The sequence below is a fragment of the Pseudophryne corroboree genome, chromosome 2 (assembly GCF_028390025.1).
Source record: "Pseudophryne corroboree isolate aPseCor3 chromosome 2, aPseCor3.hap2, whole genome shotgun sequence".
Classification (NCBI taxonomy): domain Eukaryota; kingdom Metazoa; phylum Chordata; class Amphibia; order Anura; family Myobatrachidae; genus Pseudophryne; species Pseudophryne corroboree.
Genome location: NC_086445.1, coordinates 220636719 through 220656857, shown reverse-complemented (window position 1 = coordinate 220656857; position 20139 = coordinate 220636719). Strand labels below are relative to the sequence as shown.

Genomic DNA, 20139 nt, shown 5'->3' with positions numbered 1-20139 from the left:
TGTGCCCAGTCTCCTGCGGAGCCGCTACCCCCCCATGGTCCTTACGGAGTCCCCAGCATCCACTACGGACTACGAGAAATAGAATTATCGGTAAGTAAATTCTTATTTTAACACATAGGAGTAGATTGTAGCATTGGCAGGATGGAAGCTAGGCATCAATAATAGAGGTAATGAATTTCTTTCAAGTATCTCACTCTTTTTTTCAGCTCCACCAAATATGGGACAGCCACCCTATCTGCTTTCCCTTGAGCAGTGACTGGATGTAGATATAAAAATTGCACAAAGTACAGTAGAGTGGGTACCAGGCACCACTTATGTAGTACAGAAGAAAATTGAAGCGCTATTTGGTCATATATGAGAGAAACAGGTCACATGAAAAAACACACATTTATTGATGTAGAAGAATATAATTAAAATAGTTAAAAGTACACAATGAATATATATAAAAAGACACTAGTGGGTGTCAGATCTCAAAGCAGCTGTGCCCCTCTTAGTCCTGATATGAATCAATGAAAGCAGTTCAGACCTGTTCCAATAAAACAGTCCCCTATTGATAAACTCTGGGTGTCCCGTTAGTGTTCCATTAGGTATAATATTTACCACCAGCAGTTGTTCAAGGTGTTTAAGCGGTAGGCATCCGCAAAAGCTTGTCCCTTGTTTGGCTGTGTGGAAATTCCACGCTGGGAATGGGTGTTCTTCTAACGGGGATCCACAAGTTGAAGAGATGGTGGGGACCTGGTCCAGGTAGAGATTCCTCAGGAAAATGAATTGGCAGACAGTGGGCACGCACAGCACCAAGCACCAACGCGTTTCGTTGCGTTCAGGTCTGAACTGCTTTCATTGATTCATATCAGGACTAAGAGGGGCACAGCTGCTTTGAGATCTGACACCCACTAGTGTCTTTTTATATATATTCATTGTGTACTTTTAACTATTTTAATTATATTCTTCTACATCAATAAATGTGTGTTTTTTCATGTGACCTGTTTCTCTCATATATGACCAAATAGCGCTTCAATTTTCTTCTGTATACATTTGTGGTTTGGGGGTCTGACCAACCCCTTTTTGTTATAGCTGCTGTGGTGCATCTCCCCAATCAGCGCCTGGAGTAAACTCACCTTAGGGTGTTTTTCTTTTCTTCAGCAATACCACTTATGTAGTAGCTGTTATGTGTTCTCTTTAAAGCAAATGCAAATAGATCTCTCGGTCTCAGAGTATCTGATTTAAGACCATTCCTGGGGCCAAGATCTTTCCCGTGTCTTACTCCCACTTGAATTTATGTGGATCAATCTTCTTTCTTTTATTCATTTAATTAGGGTCTGCACATCAAATACAAATATCAACAAATAAGGTTATACAGTAGTTCCAAAGCACTGCGATCAAACTAGAGTGACTCAAGAAACATTACTGTTCAATATAAACCATACTTACCTACTCTCCTGGAATGGCCGGGAGGCTCCAGAAAATCATGTGGCACTCCCGGCCACCCGGAAGAGTTGTCAAGTCTCCCGGCCGGCAGCCGAGTCCCCGCACCCCCTGAGGAAACACTCAAGTATCCTCAGCAGCGTGGGGGTGCCGATGATGCAATTTGCGTCATCATGACCCTGCCCCGCTATGCCGATAATCTTGGGACAGTGTAGCGGGGGCGGGCGATCTCACACTCACGCCCCCTGCTCCTCCCTGTTACGCCTCCCTTTACAGTGCGGAGGAGGCAGCCAGAATGTCGGTATCTATGATATAAACATGTATTAAACTAAGTTCAATTATCAATAAATTCACAGGAACCAAAAATTAGACATAGAATGAAATCATTACTATCCTTCCTGATCACATGGGGCTAACCTTCTAAGGCCATGTAACAGTGCCTCAACCTAAATAGGTCGCTATGTAAGTTGATATAAAACCAGGTTTATTATCAAGAAAGTAATGTTGGAGAATCCTCAGATATTAGTCACATCATATATGCGGATCTTTCTGGGCCTGACCATCTGTAAACAATAAATAATGGAAATGAGGCCTTTTGAGCGGGTAGGTTTAATTGGGGTGCAAGGATGTGTACATGTCACAGCTGAAGGTATTGAGAAAGTGTCAGAAGAAAAGTGAAAACAGATTTGGTGAAAAAACACAAGACTGTTAAATCTGGCAGGAATTATAGAGTATGTTGTGTCTGCTCCATTCACTGAATACTCAATAGTTAATACAGGTTGAGTATCCCTTATCCAAAATACTTGGGACCAGAGGTATTTTGGATATCGGATTTTTCCGTATTTTGGAATAATTGCATACCATAAGGAGATATCATGGCGATGGGACCTAAATCTAAGCACAGAATGCATTTATCTTTCATATACACCTTATACACACAGCCTGAAGGTAATTTTAGCCAATATTTTTTATAACTTTGTGCATTAAACAAAATGTGTGTACATTCACACAATTCATTTATGTTTCATATACACCTTATACACACAGCCTGAAGGTCATTTAATACAATATATTTAATAACTTTGTGTATTAAACAAAGATTGTGTACATTGAGCCATCAAAAAACAAAGGTTTCACTATCTCACTCTCACTCAAAAAAGTCCGTATTTCGGAATATTCCGTATTTCGGAATATTTGGATATGGGATACTCAACCTGTATGTAGAGTCTCACGCAGTAATCACATATTAAGTGGGAATCTCAAGGTTGGGGGGAGCTGCACCAGGAAGGGAGATCTAAAATAGGCATTACAGGGAAAATAGGCCCAGTAGGTCTGCCTCAGCATCTAATCTGACCAATGTTTCCAAAGACTTTCAATGAATCTCATCTGTTCTATATATCCAGTCAGCCACTGGCTGAGAAAAAGGAAATGAACGGTATCAGGGGGCCAGGCCATCGAGCTTGCACTAATAAAAATAGTGTTTGTTCATACTATCTCTTCCTGCTTCTTAGTCTTTGTCTCCTATGTAAAGAGAGCTCCTCCGCCGATCCTCTGTTTACTGTGTACCTTGGAGGACAGCTTGCGGTGTGTGGTAATGTGTTACTAGACATGTCATTTTGAACATATATTGTACATTTTGGTTGCATTGTGGAATCAAATACAAATTTGTATTGTTACTATAAAAATTTACAGTTTCTTGCAAAAGTTTCATAGTACTGTATATTTTGCACTTAATCAACTAAAGTATGTTTTAGTCTTCCGGCTAGTCCAGTAGTCCTTGGAGTTGCTGCTTTGGAGTAGAAAGGATTGGGAACTCACAAAGCAGAACAAACAGAATGTTGACCTCATTTTATACATAACCTTTGTTCTTCCATGTTCTTTAATATTCTGCACTGCTTCATCTTTTAGTAGAAGTGCCCCAGGAGTCATTGCTGGGCACTCTCCTACTGTCAGTGTACTTTCCCCCAACCTCTCATCAAATTAGTTAGAGATTTTTAATTTTCTGACCATTCAGGCCCAAGACTTTTGTCTTAAGAGTCTGGCAGAATGGACACACGCCTAGGGCTTCACTGTTCAACCGCAATACAAAATGATAACGTGTAATAGAATATGAGAGGAATACATTGGATGCACAGTTACCAACTAAAAGCTTGTTAACTTATTTAGCCCTGCATATGTATTTCTTCTTACATTTAAGCACTTGCCAAATCCCATCACTGCCAACTCATAAACATCTCTCATCCTTGTCCTTACATTACTTAAGGCACTTAGAAAATACATAAACAAATTATAGGGTGGTGTTGGTGCACTTTAGTGTGTAAGGGAGATTTGAGGGTGCCCTTGAAGTAATGTTGGCTGGTGGAGAGTCAGATTGCAACAGTGAGAGTTTTCCATAGATTAGGAGCAGTGTGAGAGAAGTCTTAGGCATGGGAGTGAGAGGTGGTAATCAAAGGGGAGGAAAGGCGGTGATCACCGGCTGACCGGAGTGGGCAAGAGGGAAAGAGGAGAAGAGATTATTCATATAATTGTACTCACTGTCTGTTTCTAAGCTCTATTCCTGCCATTTCTGTTCCGTTGTTGCTTACCTGGTCTACTTATTGAACGATTAATATACATGAAGGGGTTACCGTGGCAGTAAGATTTAGCTGGTGCTGCTAGAGTTATCATCTACTACACAAGTCCTTTTTTGTGTTATTTACAAAATCAAATTAAAACTAAATTAAATTACAAAACCACAGTCAATATAACCCATTTGACTTTGTGAAGCCTAACTTTACTCTGTTTCAGTGTTGTGTAAAATCTGTTTAATTAAAGTTAATAGACTTTACAATAATATGTAATATGTATTGCTCTATGTGCCCCAATTTAGAAGCCCTGTCCATTTTCATTTGTGAGTGTTTTCTACCGCAACCTGTAGATCCTCGGCCATCGTGCAACCGCAACTCATAGCTCTGCAACAGTTGGAGAGTCGGTGGTTGCCTATGTCTGTTCTAGTCAGTATGACTCCGTTATATAGTGACATAGTATTATAATTTTCTAGATCACAACATTTGTATGACATACCAGATTCTATTCACACTATGGGGTAGATTATGTAAGCTTCGAAAACAGATAAGTGGTGGTGTTGCCTATAGTAACCAATTAGATTCTGTGTATCATGTTTTAGAATGCAGTAGAGAAATGATAGCTGCAATCTGGTTGCTTATGAGTAACACCACCACTTTTCATTTTAGGTATTTTAATGTGTTGTTTTATTTCCATTGTTTCGTAGCATGAGGCTAAGATCAGATCTCTGACGGAGTACATGCACAGCGTGGAGCTGAAGAAACGGCAGCTAGAGGAGTCCTATGACACGCTAAGTGAGGAGCTAACCAAGATGCAAGCTCAAGGTACTGAACAGATATCACTTTCACTACCACATGTACTGTGAGGAGCAAAGCAACAGAGACTGTTAAAATGTAAAGGGGTTATGATAAATATAATGAAAATTAAATATTTGAATGTCTTAACTAATCGATTGCACTTTATTATTCCTTTGCAACACTGTGTAAGGGTGGTAAAAAAAGAGAAAATTGCTTGTTATTTATTATGGTACATGTGCATGGCTTGTGCCACAGGGAAAGCATTTGTGACACCACTTTTCCCACTAGCTCAGTTAGTCACCCCTCCTTCAACAATGATAGCTGGAGGGAGCCAGTCACCTGCTCTGCTTCCTGATGTCATTGGGCAGTGGCTGGAGCATGAGACCAAGTTGATGTTTCAGGAGGTAGAATCCCTACTTACCTGTAACCTTGTCTTGTCTATATTACATTTTCATTTAGCCTCATGCCTCTAGTTTCTAGTAAACTGATATATGTAATGGATGGTCTCACAAAATGTCTGCCTCCTATGTGTAGAAGGCTTTTATGTGGTAATATGCCAGTGTTTGATTACTGTACTTGATGCTCTCAGCCTGTCACATCAGGCATCTGAGTCTGATTGTATATAATGTGTTATCTGCATTGTCTTTTTCACTTTGCAGAAAACATAACAGAGGTAGCAGCGAAGGATAAAGAGCTGGATATGATGGATGCTCGTGAGGTGAAGGTCAGCATTCTTCCATGACCTCTTATAATTATATAGTGTTCTGTATCTCAGCTATAGTTCTTTCTGTAAGACTCCATAGACATAGAACTAGAGGGGAAATGTTCCACGTGCTGTTTCCTAGAATGTAGTTCTCCTGGCTTAGTTATATTTGGTGTGCTGAATGTAGTTCTGCTATGTAAGGAATATTGTACCCTACAGACATGATGTCAATAGTAACTTCACTCTTTTATGTATGTTGTCATTTCCCATTGACTTGTATTGCAAGGTCCTGGAGATGCAGATGGAGAGCCACCGTGAGGCCCATCATAAGCAGCTGGCACGTCTCAGGGATGAGATTAATGAGAAGCAGAAGATCATTGACGAGCTGAAAGAGTAAGACACAAGAGCCCATTTTATTTCAGCCATAAGGGCACATCTGTAATTTACACACAGTACAGGCCGTAGCTTGTGGTGGGGAGTACTAGGGATGAAATACTGCACCACATATGTAATATGAACAGGAATGACTCACAACCAGTCCTCTCTGAAATATTGCTTATGGTTATCATTACTATCATTGTCATGTAAGGCGCCACAGAGCTCTGCTGCACAGCAGCCAAAAATAAACAGGTGTATAAAGTAAGCAAATAAATGCAGATGTCAAAAGGAAAGATGGGGGTTGCTGTGTGCATGAGTTTGGATATAAGAAACCATGAATACAGTATATAAAATGTATATATAGCTTATCTGAAACTCCAGGTCTTTAATCCTGGTCATTAATGTCGTTTGGTAAGCACATTACCAAAAGCTTCATCTGGTTGGTCATAACCAATGAAACCTCAATTTTTGCATAGATGTTGCTTTCTTGCAGGAAAATCTGTGAGTGTCTTATTGTGTGACTTGCAGTCCTTGTCCATAGGCATAAAAATAAGAAAAATCATGTACCTGAGGCAGTAGAGTTATAACCATCATTCAGCGGGGCACCGTGTTTGTGATTTTGAAGGTTGTATAATTAGGTGTGCACTATATCAGAGTGAGGATTCACAATCTGGGTAACTAAAGTCTATGGGCCTAATTCAGACCTGATTGCAGCAGCAAACTTTGGGGTCTATTTACTAAGCCTTGGAAGGAAATAAAGTGGACGGAGATAAAATACCAGCCAATCAGCTCCTAACTGTCATTTTTCATACCCAACCTGTGGCATGGCAGTTAGGAGCCGATTAGCTGGTACTTTATCTCCGTCTACTTAATCTCCATCCAAGGCTTAGTAAATAGACCCCTTTCTTTATCATTCACTAGGGGCCACTGGAGTATTCTTGGGATATGGACGGGGCATTAGCAGGAATAGGCACATTTAAATATTTAAATTAGTAACCCTCCATCCTCTCCACACTCCCAGGATGCCTCAGTGTTTTTTGTGCCTTCACCAGGGAAGGGCACGTTCTGGAACTCCAGACTTTTCTTTTTACAATTTTTTTTAAATCACAGCCCTTCCCAGCTGACTAAGAAGCTTGGGTCTGTGTATGCTGCTACAGCAACAAAGATCTTGTCTGTGCTTAAACAGAGAAGCCCCGCCTTAGACTTTCATCAGCGTTAGCTGACTCAGCCTTGGCTGCAGGGAGCAGGACAGAGCTTGGAGAGAAGCTCCGTCAGTGCCTCCAGACCCCGGCAATGCGGTGCAGAAGGTAATGAGCAGCGGACAGCTCACGCTGCCGCGCTCCGTGTGTACCATTTTTTTTAACTATTACAATGTGTGCCGGCGGTCTGTCCCCAGAGCTGTATATGTGCACGATGGGCAGCTCCCGCTGCCGCAGTTTCATGTGCATGTGGGAAGTGACAGGGGTTGCGCCCAACTCACTTTCTCCAGACGCTGCATATATGTCATGGCGGACAGCTCCAGCTGCCGATGCTCCAGCTATGGCTTGTATGTAACCGCGAAGGGAGGGGGGGGGGGGGGGAGTTCATGCTGGGCTGCCTCACACCGCTAGCCGCCGCTTAGTACCCTGACCAGCGCTGTCTTCCTTCTGCCCAGCTATGTAGGACGGTACCACCGGCCAGCGCCTGTCCCCCCTCCTTCTCCCCGGTTCACTAGCCGGAGCTTCCTGTTGTGAGACCCGCTGCTGCTTGGTGTAAGAGGTCTCCCCCTGTGTCCGGCTTCCTTCCTCACAGGGCGTCCTGCACTCAGCAGGACAGCTGCAGCACACACAGCCAGTGATATCAGCAGTGGGGGCAGGTTTAATGGCGGCCCCTGTCCGGAGCCTCACATAATGGCACAATGTACTTAATGTAGACCTGTTGTATTACAGAGAACAGGCTATTAACTATGTATATGAATACATTGATGTAAAAAAAAAAAACCATATGGTGAACACCATTTTCTAATGACTTCCTGCAGGAATTTGGTGTCGGTCCTACAACACAAGGCCACTGGAGGAGGGGGGGGGGGACAAGGGTTGTTAGTAGGTTTTGTCAGTGCGGCACACACTTAAAAGAACTGTACCAGGGTGAGGTGCACTATGGGCTTATAAACACTTCAGTTATTTTTACTGAGTCATAAGGTCGCTTGTAAAACTTTGTTACTGTCTGTCTGTGTGCATGATGGCTGGATGCAGACTCAAAATCAAAAAAGCAGCTTGTCTGCGATAACTGTTATAGTGTGTTATTTGAACAATGAGGTCTGATGGCTGATTTGAAGTCAGAGTTGTCAGCTGCACGGAAAGAACATGTGGCGGCTAAGTCTGATTCAAGGTTATTGCCGTCTGAGCAGGAAATTTCTAGAACTTTGCATGGTTCAGATCCTAGAAGTAGTCATCGTTGTCTTATAATTTACCGGTTTCTTCAGTGTTACGTTATGACAATTCAATGCCACACCTGATGTCTCAGGAAGAAAGGCCAGGGTCAGATAGTGAGGTCATTTATGGCACGGGCATTGATGATCTCATCAGGGCGGTACACCAGGTGCTAGATTTCACTGAGACAGAGGAGCCTCTGTCAAATGACAAAGGGTGATTGTGTGTTTTCTTTTTTTTTATTCTCTTTATAGGCAAAGCGATTTCCAGTCCCAACTGCAACAATGCTTAAAGAACCGTCGCAGCGTAAGCTGGAGGCCATGCTAAAGCCATTTATACAGCAGCAGGAGTTTTGCTTAGACCTGCTTTAGTTAGTGTTTGGGTTAACAAGGCTGTAGTTGCATGGGCAAAACAGCTCAAGGTAGGTCTCCAACATGATCTTTCCTCAGACCAGCTTCTACTTCTCACCGATCGCATTTGCGAATCGGCTGAGTATTTGGTTACGGAGTCTATGGATGTTGGAAAAGTCAGTTCTTGGATTTCAGCCTCTAATAATGCGGCCCATCGGACACTTTGGTTGCGATCTTGGCAGGCTGAAGCTGAGCTGAAACGAGGAATAGAGGCGTTGCTTTATACTGGCGATATGTTATTTGGTCCTGAATTGGACAAGTGGAAGCTACTGGAGGAAAATCTGTGTTCCTCCCATTGCCCACACCAGTACCTAAAAGTAAGTATTCTCGACCAGCGTTCAGATCTTTTCGACCTCAGTGCTTTTGAGGCCGTGCTCGAGAAACAACCGTACACAGTACACTGGTAGAAGATGTGGTTTTCAACAAACCCCTAACTACCGTCAACAAACAAAGCCAGCTGACAAACCAGTGACATGACAGCCTTCCAGCCCATCTTCGATCTTAAGTTGTGGGAGCACGCCTTCAAGCGTTTCACTAGGCGTGGTTTAAGCCATCCACAGATGGGTGGATCAGCATTTTAGTGTGCAAGGGCTACAAAATAGAGTTCGATTGTCTGCATTGTTTTTTCAAGATAGGCTTGCCTGTGTCAGGAAACATGAAGGCGGTTCTGCAGACCGCTATTCCATTTCTCGTTGATTCGGCAGTTTGATTCAGGTACCAGTTCACCAACAGGGTCAAGGTTATTATTCAAATCTTTTTGTAGTACCAAAGCCGGACAGCTCGGTCACACCGATATTGAACCTAAAGGGGTTCAATCAGTACGTCACTTACTACAGATTCAAGATGAAATCCCTGCGGTCAGTGATTGCAGGTTTAGAACTACTGGAATTCATGATTTTGTTGGATCTCTAGCATGTGTATTTACACATTCCAATTTGGCCACCGCATCAGGCGTACTTAAGGTTTGCAATACCCATTATCAATTTCAGGCACTACCGTTTGGCCTCTCATCAGCGCCTCGGGTATTCACAAAAGTGATGTCTTTGCTGATTGCTCTTCTCAGGAGTTATAATAGTTCCTTACTGTTATGTTCTGTGTACTTGGAACCCAGGAGATAGGGTGGCAGCAGAAGAGTTCTAAGTACAGATGCGTGAAACTGCGACAGAACTGGGGTACGCAGCAATACCTAACGGGAAACCCTGACTCCGTTGTCCTTCCCTAGTGGTCTGTTAACGCCTGTGAGACTATGGTTTCTTGGGCCCACGGCAGCCGCGTTTGAACAGGCGGATTAGGTCTGCCCGAACTCCGATGCCCCCCGGTCTTAGTTTGTGACAAGGTGTTAACCGAGACAGAGAGAGAACAAGGAGAGAACTAACTAAGACAGACACAAAAGCGAAAGGGGAAACCACAGACAATAATAAACTAATTCATGTGCGACGCGGCCGCCAAGAACCGTTCCCAAAGTAACGCTGCCCAAATGCCAAATACAAATCCGTCATAGTTCGGCAAGGACAACCATGCGGAAGCCTCCACCAAAATTACTCAATCAAAAACAGATAACGAGAACACGGCTTCAGCCGTAAGGTGCAGCGGAGCCGCTATTCACGACACCACGCAACGTGCGCGCAGGAAACGACTGGAACCCCGAGGCTTCAGGCACCAGACCACTCCACTGGAAGACAAACTTGGAGGACAGCAGGAAACGATCCCTCAGACCGTACTCTGGAAACTGGACACATGACACGGGAGTACACAAGCTGGATGCAGGAACAGACCAGAGGCAGGAAGACAGGCTCCACTGGAAGCTGCTGACAGGAACCAGGAACAAACTTGTAGGAAGCTAACCAAGAACTGGAACATACAGGTATCATAACAAACTTCTATCACCAGCGCTGGACTGCAGGGCTAGCTGGGTAATATGGGAAGCACTCCCCAATCAGGATGGCTGGAAGCCAGGCACAAGGTAATGGCCAAAATACTGGCAGGTGAGGTTACACAGACATGAGCCAGACTGCAGTACACAGACTCACCACATAATGACCAAATATCTGACGGGTGAGGCTTAACACATGGAAAACAGGCTGCAGTTACACAGACTCACCACCGGAAGCCAACAAGAGTCAAGTACAAGAGAAATCCTGGCATGCAACAGAACTATAACATAAAATTCATGAACAGAAAGCAAACAGGAATAAACCACTGCTTGTGGTTCATAACAGTACCCCCTCCTTCAGGGTGGACTCCGGACACTCCATAAAAGCCAAGGGGAACAGAAACAGAAGTATAACATAAAATACATAACAGGAATGAGCTGGCGTGGCTCATAACACTTACTGCGACGACCTTCTCAACAAGGCTTCGTCTCAACAAATACTCAAAATGCCTTACTGACGTACAATGTACTAGTTCAGCACGGTTGGATTGTCAACTTCAAATAATCAAGTATCCTCTGGTAGCTAATCATCTTTCCTTCGATACCAACCCAGTTCTGAGCCAATTGGACCCCCAGAACTGGAGATATTAAGCTAATGTTACAATTCACCTGCCTCTGATGTTTGGCAGGTGAATTACAAGAAGAGGTTTACCACTGGAGATGCAGGCATATGCAGAGTGGCACAGAAATGGTTAACCAGACTTGACTGCGGAATACTGTAGTAACTTGGGCGAGGTGTAGCAGAATTTAAAGTTTAGCAGACTATGGACTCTCCCTTTAAGGCAGGAATGTGCAGCACCATACTTTAACACTGATTATGGACAGCAGATGAGTAGTTACACAGCTATGAGCCAAGGCTTGAATTCAGGACCAGAATGTATCACAATCACTGTAGCAGGTAATGAATGTCCACAGATGCAAGGAAATACTAGGTACTTTATTGTAGCAGTGATATAATAATGTATGGCACATGAATCACAGTAACAATCCAAGGTACAACATGAGCAGAGAGCAACTGGTTATCCAGAATGAGACTTGCAGCAGAGTAATGAAATAGTTGAACAAGAATCCAGAGTAATAATTCACAGTACTTAGATTGCAGGACTTGCACTATAAATCAGAAATGCATGCAGGCATAGAGGAAGTCCACAGTAGTATGTAAACACAAGTAATGAATGCTTTGAGAATCCACAGGGCACAGTGAAAGTCCATAATACTTAGCTAAGGTAGTCCAGGAACACAAACTAGCAAGAACAGGAGTTGCTGGATAACATGAACTGGCAGACCAGGTTTCTTGGCATGAACAGGAGCTAGGACTAAGACATCAGACAATGCAGATAGTTCAGGCAGGAAAATAGTATAATATCACCGGCGTAGGAGTACTGAGCTAGCTGGTTTATAACAGCCACACTAACCAATGAACAAGGCCAGGCTGGGAGTGTTAACTCTAATTACAAACCCTGTGCACCTGCTGAGCTGCATGTACACAGAGCCTAAGAAACAGAAAACACAGGAAGACACAGATGGATCTGCTGACACCAGGTGCATTCTGAACAGAATCATAACAGCTTTAAGCCCATTTTAATTTAATAGCTCACATAAACCTAACATCAATGGACCATTGCTTTAACACATTCGTTTGCGTCTGTATACACTATTTTTATTTATTGATTTATTGGTTTCTTTCTTTTGGGTCCCGACAGAGAATTAATATTTTCGACAGAGTCTCTGAACTCACCACCTCCTCCCTCACCCTTCCCCCTCCCCTGAGAGACTGACCTTTTCAGACAAAGAGGCCAACACAGTATTTCAATGAAGGGCTGATACTACAGTCTCTTTGGTTGGGGGAAAGGACTAGAGAGGGCCAGAGTGAATGTACATTAAACAGTACAGTACTGTGCTACGGATTTGCGTGTCAGATGCCCCGACAGTTAGTTAGGGAAACAGGTTGTTTCCTGTGTGCATAATTTCTTTAACATATTCGCTTGCATCTGTATATGCTAATATTATTGATCGATTTATTGGTTTCTTTTTTTTTAAATTGACTCTTTCCGTCTGACCATTAGTCTGTGTGTACAGTTTACAGTAACATTACAGTCGTCACTGACCATTTGTCAGAGCTTGTAGATCAATCCGCCGCTATTCGCTCTACAGTACTAGATTAGTGGAGCATTAGCCACCCAGTGGTAAAGATGTGTTTTGCATGCTGCATATGTAGTCATGCCTCAACGCGCCTGTTCTTGCAACAACTGAACAACCTGAGCTATCGCTAAGGTATGACTAATCCTCTGTTTAGGTGGAGAAACAGCAATGATGAGGGAGGCTCCATCTGTACATTAACAAACAAGGAGGAACTCGAAGTCGCATTGTCATGCGAAAAGTGGCTCAAATCCTCAGTTGGGCCGAGCATCACTAGGTGATATTATCGGTAGTGTTTATTCCAGCAGTGGACAACTGGAAAGCAGATTACTCAGTCATCAGGATTTTCATCCAGGAGAATGGGCTTTACATTCAGAAGTGTTCCAGATGTTAGTCAAGCAGTGGAGTTACCCACAGGTGGATCTAATGGCATCCCGCCAAAAACATCAGACACCCAAGTATGTGTCCAGAACAAGAGATCCAAAGGTAGTGGCAGTGGATGCTGTCACAGTAGTGTGGCTGTACAGCCTTGTGTATCTATTTTCAGCATTTCCACTGTCTCTGCGGTTACTAAAGCAAATTAAAAGAGAGTCCATGACCGTCATACTAGTGGCGCCTCTTTGGCCTCAGAGAGCGTGGTTCTCGGATCTTCGCGGCCTACCCGCAGACGATCCATGGCCGCTTCTGCTATGTCCAGACCTTCTGCAACAGGGTCCGTTTCTTTACCCTGATTTAGCGCCACCGCGTTTGACATGGTGGCTGTTGAAACCACTCTCTTAAGACGAGAGGGCATTCTGGAGTCGGTTATTCCAACCATGTTACGTGCTAGAAAGCCAGTTACAGCAGCTCATTATCACAGAATTTGGCAAGCTTATATTGGTTGATGTGAATCTCAGAAGTTTCTGACATCTTCTTTCATTTTATCCCGTCTTTTGCTATTTTACAGACGGAGTTAGATGGAGGACTACGTTAGGCGACACTAAAGGCGCAGGTTCTGCTTTGTCAATTTTCTTTCAGCGCCGCTTGGCTCTTTTGCCAACAGTGCATATGTTCCTGCAAGGTGTACTTAGAGTTCAACCTCCGTTTATACCACCTAGAGCTCCATGGGACTTGAATCTAGTTTTAGACTATATATTGTCTGGCCAGACACATACCAACTGGATATTAAGCTTGTAGCAGGACTGATATAGACAATCAAACTAGAGGAGTCTATGAAATGACCTCATGACTGAGTGCTGCAGCAGTGTTTACCAGTCTGTGCTTTTAATGAGATAAATATAACTTCTGAGGACACAGTACTGTATCTTTTACAAAAGCACCTTAAAGCCTATAAGGTTGCAAAGAAGAAAATGCTTTGATACATTGTGAAAGCGTTGTTGATTTACATATATTTGATTGTAGAAAAAGCTGGAGCATTGTGAAAAATAATCACCGGCTGGTGGATTGTATGTTCTTTTTTTTATATATTTATTATAAAGATTGTGGGCTAGATGCATCATCGCTTGGAAAGTGATAAAATGGAGAGTGAAAAAGTACCAGCCAATCACCGGAGAGTGAAAAAGTACCAGCCAATCACCTCCTAACTGACATTTTTCAAACACAGCCTGTGACATGGCAAGTAGGAGGTGATTGGCTGGTACTTTTTCACTCTCCATTTCATCACTTTCCAAGTGATGATGCATCTGGCCCTTTATTTTAATTAATTAAGGATTTATTAATTCCTGAGCGCTGTAATATATTTCTCATTTTAGACTTGTTGCAATCCTCAATTTATGAACTCTTACAACAAGTGGATGTTAAGTTTTTAACTTGGGAAAAAAGTTTTTCCCCTAGCCTTAGCTTCGGCAAAGCGTGTTTCTCAATTAGGTGCGTTGTCATGCAAACCACCGTATCTAGTTTTTCATGATGACAAAGCGGAACTTCGGATGAATTCCGCTTTTCTACCAAAGGTAGTATCCTCTTTTCGTACAACCAATCGTAGTTCCTGTTTTTCAGGAAGTTCATGAACTCCAGCTGCTTTGATTGTGGTTCATGAGCTTCGCATTTATGTAGCCCAAACATCAACAGTACGTAAAACAGATGCTTTGTTTGTTCTATACGAGGCAGTCAAGGTAAGTTGGCCAGTTTCCAAACAGACCTTAAGCTGGCCATTCTTTTCTTTTCATGCTAGTCTACAACCGCCTGCATCTATTTCAGCATACTGCACGCCTTTCATGGGAACGTCATGGGCAGCAGGTCGTGGGGCTTCCACGATGCAACATTGCCATGCAGCGATATGGTCGTCAGTGCACACGTTTGTGCGCTTTTACAAATTTGATACTTTTGCGGCATCAGCATCTAGCTTTGGCCGTCTAGTGTTACAATTGCCACCCAGCTCTTCCGGCCAAGGGGGAAACTTTGGTACGTCCCAAGAGTACTCCAGTGACCCCTAGTGGATGAAAAAGAAAAGAGGATTTTGGTACTTACCAGATAAATCCTTTTCCGTGAATCCATAGGGAGCACTGGACGCCTGCCCAGAGCAGTTTCACCTGTCTTGTGGTAAGTACATTTTATCTTATACAGCACATTGTCACCGGCTTATTTGAATGTTACGGTGATTTTTTTCTGGTGTTGTGTCAACTTTCTAGTTGTCCGTTATGTTATAATGTTACATGTAATTCTCCAATGTTCATCCTCTCCTGTTCGGCTCAGAAAAAAAAAACACTGAGGCAAAATGGGAGTATGGAGGGGGTGGAGGGCTACTAATTTAAATATTTAAATGTGCCTATGGATTCAAAGAAAAGGATTTATCTGGTAGGTACCAAAATCCTATTTTTTCTCTAGTGGGCAAAACCATGTGCACTGCAGGTGGGGCAGATATAACGTGCAGGGAGAGTTAGATTTGGGTGGGTTATATTGTTTCTGTGCAGGGTAAATACTGGCTGCATTATTTTTGCACTGCAATTTAGATTTCAGTTTGAACACAACCCAGCCAAATCTAACTCTCTCTGCACATGTTATATCTGCCCCTCCTGCAGTGCAGATGGTTTTTCTCATTAGAGAAAAATGTTGCTTCTGCGATCACGTCTGAATTAGGCCCTATGGGGGTCATTCCGAGTTGATCGCAGCTGTGCTAAATTTAGCACAGCTACGATCATGCACTCAGACATGCGGGGGGACGCCCGGCACAGGGCTAGTCTGCCCCGCATGGCAGTGCCGCCCCCCCCCCCCCCCCCCCCGCCCCGCAGAAATGCAAAAGCATCGCACAGCGGCAATGCTTTTGCATCTCAGGAGTTACTCCCGGCCAGCGCAGCTCCTGCGGCTGGACGGGAGAACCTCTTCGCTGCCCTGGGTCGCAGCGGCTGCGTGCGCCCCCCCAACGGACCAGCCCCCTCCCGCCCAGCAACCGCCTCTGCCTCAGAGGCGAACGCTAGGCAACGACGGCCTTCGGCCTTCTGGCATGCGCTGGCGCACTGCAGCACCGGCGCATGTGCAGTTCCAACCCAATCGCTGCGCTGCGATAAACTGCAGCGAGCGATCGGGTCGGAATGACCCCCTATATCCTGATCTCACTGTGATGTTTGTGCACGGGACATAGCTACTACTTCTAATCATTAAACAAAAAAATCAAATGAAATTTCAACAATTACTCTCCTCAATTTTAAAATGCAAACTAGATTTCAGGTTCAGTTTGTCATTCGGTTGACTCCTTTGTGAAAAAAAAGAAGCATTAAATTGAATCTCAAATTATGGACTATGTGCAAATAAAGAAAATAGGCTGAAACTCTACTTTGTGTTGGTAGAATGCGGTTTGTTTTCTAACTGTTTTGCTCCTTCTCTGCCTTCTGCTTTAGTCTGAACCAGAAACTGCAGCTGGAACTGGAGAAGCTGAGGGCTGACTATGAGAAGCTGAAGAGTGAGGAACATGAGAAGAGCAGCAAGCTGCAGGAACTGACGTGAGTATTCATGGATGAAGCATCTGTGGTACGTCATTGCAACTTCTGCTAGGTATTGAAGTATACAAAATGTATTCTAAGCATTTTTTGTTGGAAATGTTCATATTGTTCACGGTTGTTAATCTTTTTTTTTCTAATGGACACCGTAATCCCTTGGTTACAATACTGCAAACTGCAGGTAGTACCAGTGGCGGCTTCAGGGGTGGGATTGCAGCGAAGTCCAAATATCAAACAGGGGAGGCACAACAACTGCCACCCCAACACTACCAAACTTCGCCGTCCAGGACTTACTGGCAGTCATTTTGTCATGGGCCAGATTTGCAGTCCCACTTTATCTATGAACATGCTAATACAGGTTGAGTATCCCATATCCAAATATTCCGAAATACGGAATATTCCGAAATACGGACTTTTTTGAGTGAGACTGAGATAGTGAAACCTTTGTTTTCTGATGGCTCAATGTACACAAACTTTGTTTAATACACAAAGTTATTAATAATATTGTATTAAATGACCTTCAGGCTGTGTATATAAGGTGTATATGAAACATAAATGAATTGTGTGAATGTAGACACACTTTGTTTAATGCACAAAGTTATAAAAAATATTGGCTAAAATTACTTTCAGGCTGTGTGTATAAGGTGTATATGTAACATAAATGCATTCTGTGCTTAGATTTAGGTCCCATCACCATGATATCTCATTATGGTATCTAATTATTCCAAAATACGGAAAAATCCGATATCCAAAATACCTCTGGTCCCAAGCATTTTGGATAAGGGATACTCAACCTGTAATAATCTTATTGATTTTGAAATTATCATTATTGGACATATTGATGGTTTTCAGGTCATACATAATGCGGTTGTGGGTCAATTGCATATGACCAGCATTAAAAAACATCTTATTTCATACCAGAATGTGGATCAACACACACACACACACACACACACACACACACACACACACACACACACACACACACACACTCTCTCTCTCTCTCTCTCTCTCTCTCTCTCTCTCTCTCTCTCTCTCTCTCTCTCTCTCTCTCTCTCTCTCTCTCTCTCTCTCTCTCTCTCTGCATCCGGAAAGTATTCACAGTGCTTCACTTTTTCCACATTTTGTTATGTTGCAGCCTTATTCCAAAATGGAATAAATACATTTTTTCCCTCAAAATTCTACACAGAATACTCCATAGTGACAACGTGAAAAAGTTTTTTTGTGATTTTTGCAAATGTATTAAAAATAAAAAACTAAGAAATCACATGTACATAAATATTCACAGCCGCTCCATCATGTTTGATGAGAAGCGTTGGTGCACAGCCAGATCTCTCCAGAGATGTTCAATCGGATTCATGTCTGGGCTCTGGCTGGGCCACTCAAGGACATTCACAGAGTTGTCCTGAAGCCACTTCTTTGATATCTTGGCAGTGTGCTTAGGGTCGTTGTCCTGCTGAAAGATGAACCGTCGCCCCACTCTGAGGTCAAGAGTGCTCTGGAGCAGATTTTCATCCAGGATGTCTCTGTACATTGCTGCATTCATCTTTCCCTCTATCCTGACTAGTCTCCCAGTTCCTGACGCTGAAAAACATCCCCACAGCATGATTCAGCCACCACCATGCATCACTGTAGAAATGGTATTGGCCTGGTGATGAGCGGTACCTGATTTCCTCCAAACATGACGTCTGGCATTCATGCCAAAGAGTTCAATCTTTGTCTCATCAGACCAGAGAATTTTGTTTCTCATAGTCTGAGAGTCCTTCCGGTGCATTTTGGCAAACTCCAGGCGGGCTGCCATGTGCTTTTTACTAAGGAGTGGCTTCCGTCTGGCCACTCTACCATACAGGCCTGATTGGTGGATTGCTGCAGAGATGGTTGTCCTTCTGGAAGGTTCTCCTCTCTCCACAGAGGAATGCTGTAGCTATGACAGAGTGACCATCAGGTTCTTGGTCACCTCCCTGACTAGGGCCCTTCTCCCCCGATCACTCAGTTTAGACAGCTCTAGAAAGAGTCCTGGTGGTTCTGAACTTCTTCCATTTACGGATGATAGAGGCCACAGTGCTCATTGGAACCTTCAAAGCAGCAGATATTTTTCTATACCCTTTCCCAGATTTGTGCCTCGAGACAATCCTGTGACTTCATGCTTGGTTTGTGCTCAGACATGCACTGTCAAGTGTGGGACCTTATATAGACAGGTGTGTGCCTTTCCAAATCATGTCCAATCAACTGAATTTACCACAGGTGGACTCCAATTAAGCTGTAGGAACATCTCAAGGATGATCAAAGGAAACAGGATGCACCTGAGCTCAATTTTGAGCTTCATGGGAAAGGCTGTGAATACGTATGTACATGTGATTTTTAATTTTTAATAAATTTGCAAAAATCTCAAAAAAACCTTTCTCCACGTTGTCATTATGGGGTATTGTGTTTAGAATTTTGAGGGAAAAAATGAATTTATTCCATTTTGGAATAAGGCTGTAACATAAAATGTGGGAAAAGTGAAGCGCTGTGAATACTTTCCGGATGCACTGTGTGTGTATATGTATGTATATATACAGTTGTGCTCATAAGTTTACATACCTTAGCAGAATTTGTGATATTCTGGCCATTTGTTAGAGAATATGAATGATAACTCACAAACTTTTCTTTCACTCATGGTTAGTGGTTGGGTGAAGCCATTTTGTGTTTACTCTTTTTAAATCATAATGACAACAGAAACTACCCAAATGACCCTGATCAAAAGTTTACATACCCTGGAGATTTTGGCCTGATAACATGCACACAAGTTGACACAAACGGGTTTGAATGGCTACTAAAGGTGACCGTCCTCACCTGTGATCTGTTTGCTTGTAATCAGTGTGTGTGTATAAAAGATCAGTGAGTTTCTGGACTCCTGAAAGACCCTTGCATCTTTCATCCAGTGCTGCACTGACGTGTCTGGATTCTGAGTCATGGGGAAAGCAAAAGATTTGTCAAAGGATCTGCGGGAAAAGGTAATTGAACTGCATAAAACAGGAAAGGGATATAAAAAGATATCCAAGCAATTGAGAATGCCAATCAGCAATGTTCAAACTCTAATTAAGAAGTGGAAAATTAGGGATTCTGTGGAAACCAAATCACAGTCAGGTAGACCAACAAAAATTTCAGTCACAACTGCCAGGAAAATTGTTCGGGATGCAAAGAAAAATCACAAATAACTTCAGCTAAAATACAGGACTCTCTGAAAAAATGTGGTGTGGTTGTTTCAAGATGCACAATAAGGAGGCATTTGAAGAAAAATGGGCTGCATGGTCGAGTCGCCAGAAGAAAGCCATTACTACGCAAATGCCACAAAGCATACCGCTTACAATACTCCAAACAGCACAGAGACAAGCCTCAAAACTTCTGGAACAAAATCATTTGGAGTGATGAGACCAAAATTGAACTTTTTGGCCACAACCATA

The 20139-nt window shown here is 43.0% G+C and overlaps 1 protein-coding gene across 3 annotated transcripts in view; it reads left to right on the top strand.

Annotated features, from left to right (window-relative positions):
* Positions 1-20139, top strand: part of KIF5A (kinesin family member 5A) — a 215802-nt gene that overhangs the window by 165592 nt on the left and 30071 nt on the right. For all 3 annotated transcript variants that reach the window (XM_063952348.1, XM_063952347.1, XM_063952349.1), the window contains 4 exons: positions 4697-4814; positions 5447-5511; positions 5777-5883; positions 16595-16696. In XM_063952348.1, the coding sequence (XP_063808418.1) occupies positions 4697-4814; positions 5447-5511; positions 5777-5883; positions 16595-16696 (392 nt within the window). The remainder of the gene's footprint in view (positions 1-4696; positions 4815-5446; positions 5512-5776; positions 5884-16594; positions 16697-20139) is intronic.